The sequence below is a fragment of the Habropoda laboriosa genome, unplaced genomic scaffold (genome assembly GCF_001263275.1).
Source record: "Habropoda laboriosa isolate 0110345459 unplaced genomic scaffold, ASM126327v1 scaffold73, whole genome shotgun sequence".
Classification (NCBI taxonomy): domain Eukaryota; kingdom Metazoa; phylum Arthropoda; class Insecta; order Hymenoptera; family Apidae; genus Habropoda; species Habropoda laboriosa.
This window is the reverse complement of record NW_017100171.1, coordinates 16281-19975: the sequence shown is the minus strand read 5'-3', so window position 1 is coordinate 19975 and position 3695 is coordinate 16281. Positions and strand designations below refer to the sequence as shown.

The 3695-nt window shown below is 50.6% G+C and overlaps 1 protein-coding gene across 1 annotated transcript; it reads right to left on the bottom strand.

Annotated features, from left to right (window-relative positions):
* Positions 1-464: 464 nt before the first annotated feature.
* LOC108578672 lies at positions 465-3197 on the bottom strand. The gene has a single exon (XM_017942047.1). It carries the CDS (start codon positions 3195-3197, stop codon positions 465-467), a length of 2733 nt encoding a protein of 910 aa, XP_017797536.1.
* Positions 3198-3695: the final 498 nt, after the last annotated feature.

The window sequence follows — 3695 nt, the reverse complement described above, 5'->3', positions numbered from 1 at the left end:
AACGAATCGAATGTAAACATATAACGTCACGCTAGAGATAGCATATCTTCGCAATTTTCACGTAACATACCGGTACGATACTCGTACTGTAAATGGAGAATGATTCTGCTATGCATTCTGGACTTCGGCGCAGAATTTTCGAGCTACAATAGTGGGGCAAATACAGATTATTAAATATTTCGACTTCAAAAGTAATTCCTTCAGCTAAATATATCCAACGAAATTCTTAAGGTGAAATTGCATACTATAAAAAAATAAACTAAAACTCGAAAAAAGCTAATCGCGGAATTACATTTGTAGGCACGTCCATGTCGTAAACGAACCTTCGAGGATTTTTGCCGTATTGTTCCGCATCGGACGGAACATGCTCTCCCCCGTTGATCGATACGATCGATCAATGTGTAACGCGACGATATATGTATTCTTATCCTACGTATGAGTCTCTATCTCGTTTCGCGGCACTGCTAAGGAGACTCCGGATCAGGTAAGGGTGCCAGTTTTCTCACGTTCCGCCTGTAGGTCCCGTGGCTGGTCCGCACGGTGACTGCTCGTATTACCCCATCCGCCCCAGGATGCGTGGCCTCCACTCGTCCGAGGTGCCAGCTCAGAGGTGGAAGGTTGTCTTCCTTCAGCACCACGATGGTCCCCTCTCGAATGTGGTGAGTGCCAGTGGTCCACTTACGACGCTCGTTTAAGTGGTTGATGTACTCTTTGTGCCACCTGGCCCAGAAATGTTGTTTGACCTTCTGGATGTGTTGCCAGGTGGACAACCTATTGGTCGATGTTCTGCTGAAATCAATCTCAGCAAAGCTCGTTAAGGAATCACCGATCAGGAAGTGGCCGGAAGTAAGGGCTGAGGGATCGTTAGGATCTGCGGATAGAGGTGTGAGGGGTCGCGAATTGAGGATCGCCTCGACTTCGATCGTGAAAGTGTTAAATTGTTCGAGGGTGAACAATTCGTCGCCCACTACCCGTTTGGCGTGATGTTTGAATGACTTAACAGCGGCTTCCCATAGGCCACCGAAGTGTGGCGATAATGCTGGGATAAAGTGCCATGAGATCGCCTTGTCCGTCACGAATCTCTTGAGTTGCTCGTCTTTCGATAATGACCGGTATAACGCTGTGAGTTCGTTATCTGCTCCGACAAAATTCGTTGCGTTGTCAGAGTAGATATTTCGGCAAAGTCCCCTTCGTGCAATAAATCGCTTAAGGGCCGCGATGAATCCCTCGGTGGTCAGGTCACCCGCTACTTCGAGGTGAACGGCCTTGGTCGCAAAGCAGGTAAAGACCGCGACGTATACCTTTACTCGAGCTCGATTTCGGAAGCGCCGCTCTTTCACGTAAAAGGGACCACAACAATCCACACCGCAATTATAGAACGGCCGAGCTGCGGTGACACGCGTCGCAGGTAGATTCCCCATTATGTACTCCACGGCAGGTGTATTGAACCGGAAGCACCTGACGCAGCGCCGGATGATCTTGCGCGTTGTATTCTTCCCATCAATGGGCCAGTACACTTGTCGAACGTTGTAAAGTGTCGCCGTAATACCTGCGTGGTGGTGTCGTAAGTGAGTCTCGCGTACGATGAGATCCGTCACGTGATTACCTTTCGGTAACAAGATGGGATGTTTTTGCGCGAACGGTAATTCCGATTTCTGCAGACGTCCGCCGACGCGTAACACTCCATTTTTATCGAGGAACGGCGCGAGTGATCGGAGCTGACTTTTCGCGTGTAGTCTTCCGGATCCGAGATCTTTGATGTCCCTTTCGAATGCCGTAGATTGGACCATCTTGATGATGCGTTGTTCGGCATTTTGAATTTCTTCGATGGTCAGTGGTCCAGCGATGCGATGACGGAAACGTAGGCAATACGCGACGATTCGCGTAAGTTTCTTGATACACGAGTATCGAGTGAGAATCTCGTCACTCCGAACGGTTGAGTTCGCGAGACACGTCACTCTTCTCGTTTCTGGTATCTCGTTTGATACCGTGTATCTTGAGACTGTCCACTTCGCTTGATCCGTCGCGATCCAGTCCGGACCATGACGCCATAGCGCGTTTCGAACGAACTGAGCGGGCATGATTCCTCGTGAAATCAAGTCGGCCGGATTGTCTTCCGACTTGATGTGGCGCCACGCGTTTTTCTCAATTTTGCCCTGTATGTCGGCCATGCGGTTGGCTACAAAAGTCTTTAACATACAGGGCTGCGCGTTGATCCAGTTTAACACTATCGTAGAATCGGTCCACAGAAATGTGTCGTGGATTTTGACTGAAATCGCCCTTCGAATAGACGCGTATAAGGACGCCAAAAGCGCGGCACCGCACAGTTCCAGACGCGCGAGCGTGATTGTTTTAAGAGGAGCAACCCGGGATTTCGCGCAGAGGAGGTGGTTTTCGATCCGTCCCGCCTCGTCTATAGTGCGCGCGTAGAGACAAGCTCCGTACGCGCGTTCACTGGAGTCGCAAAATCCGTGGAGCTCGAAGCGTTGATAGTTCCTCCGAGTTACGCAACGGCTGAACTCGGTATTGTTGAGCTCCTGAAGCTGCGCCGCATAGGTGATCCATTCCGTGTGAAGGCTGGTGGGAAGCGATTCGTCCCAGTCAATTTTTAATTGCCACAGACGCTGCATTAGGATCTTGGCGATGATGGTAACGGGTCCAAGAAGTCCTAATGGGTCGAAGATCTTGGCAATCGTCGACAAGATGGTTCGTTTGCTGACCTTGTCATTGACTGGGATTTCGACCGAGTATCGAATCGCGTCGTTCCTGGCGTCCCAGGAAACTCCCAACGCCTTCATTGTCGTGTCGTCGCCCAGGATTTTCAGGTGGATTTGATCTTCGCTGAGTCTCTTGAGGAGAGCGGGCTCGTTTGACGCCCATCGGCGTATATTCAATCCACCCCGTTGAAGCAGTTCACCGATTTGCGTTTGTACGTGTTTCGCCTCCTCCATTGTGTTGGCGCCCGTGAGGAGGTCGTCCACGTACAAATCTCGTTTCAAGATGGCCGCCGCTACCGGGTACGCGTTGCATTCATCGTCCGCGAGTTGGTGCACGCATCGAATCGCGAGAAATGTAGCCGAAGAGAGGCCGAACGTGATGACGTTCAACTCGTAAGTTTGCACGATGCCTTGTTCGTCTCTCCATAAAATGCGTTGGTACGTTCGATCCTCCGGTCGCACGAGGAACTGGCGGTACATTTTTTCGATGTCCCCGGTAATCACGAATGCGTATGTCCTAAACCGCAGCAGAAGCGTAAACAAATCGTCCTGAATGGTAGGGCCAGTCATTAATGCGTCGTATAATGACACGCCGCTACTGGTTTTTGCCGAACCATCAAACACAACGCGGACCTTCGTCGTGGCGCTCGAAGGTTTTATTACGGCGTGGTGAGGCAGGTAAAAGCCACGCGCGTCGAGGGATTCTACCTGTCTTATGTGTCCGAGTGCACGGTACTCGTTTATTACCGCGGTGTATTGTTTTTTCAATTCCGGGTTGCGTTCCAATTTTCGTTCAATCGAAAGAAGGCGAGTTAAGGTACGCGACCGAGAGTCTCCTAATTCGCCCTTTCTTTCATTGAAGGGTAACGCAACCACGTATCGTCCGGAATTGTCCTGTCGCACGTTTTTCACAAAATGTTCCTCGCACTCGCGTTCTTCCGGCGAAAGGTGTTGTTAAGGCGCGCTCACCTTGGATAT

What these genes read in the sequence shown, in the direction of transcription:
- LOC108578672 (XM_017942047.1), bottom strand. Translation starts at nt 3,197, where the DNA reads ATGTACCGCCAGTTCCTCGTGCGACCGGAGGATCGAACGTACCAACGC.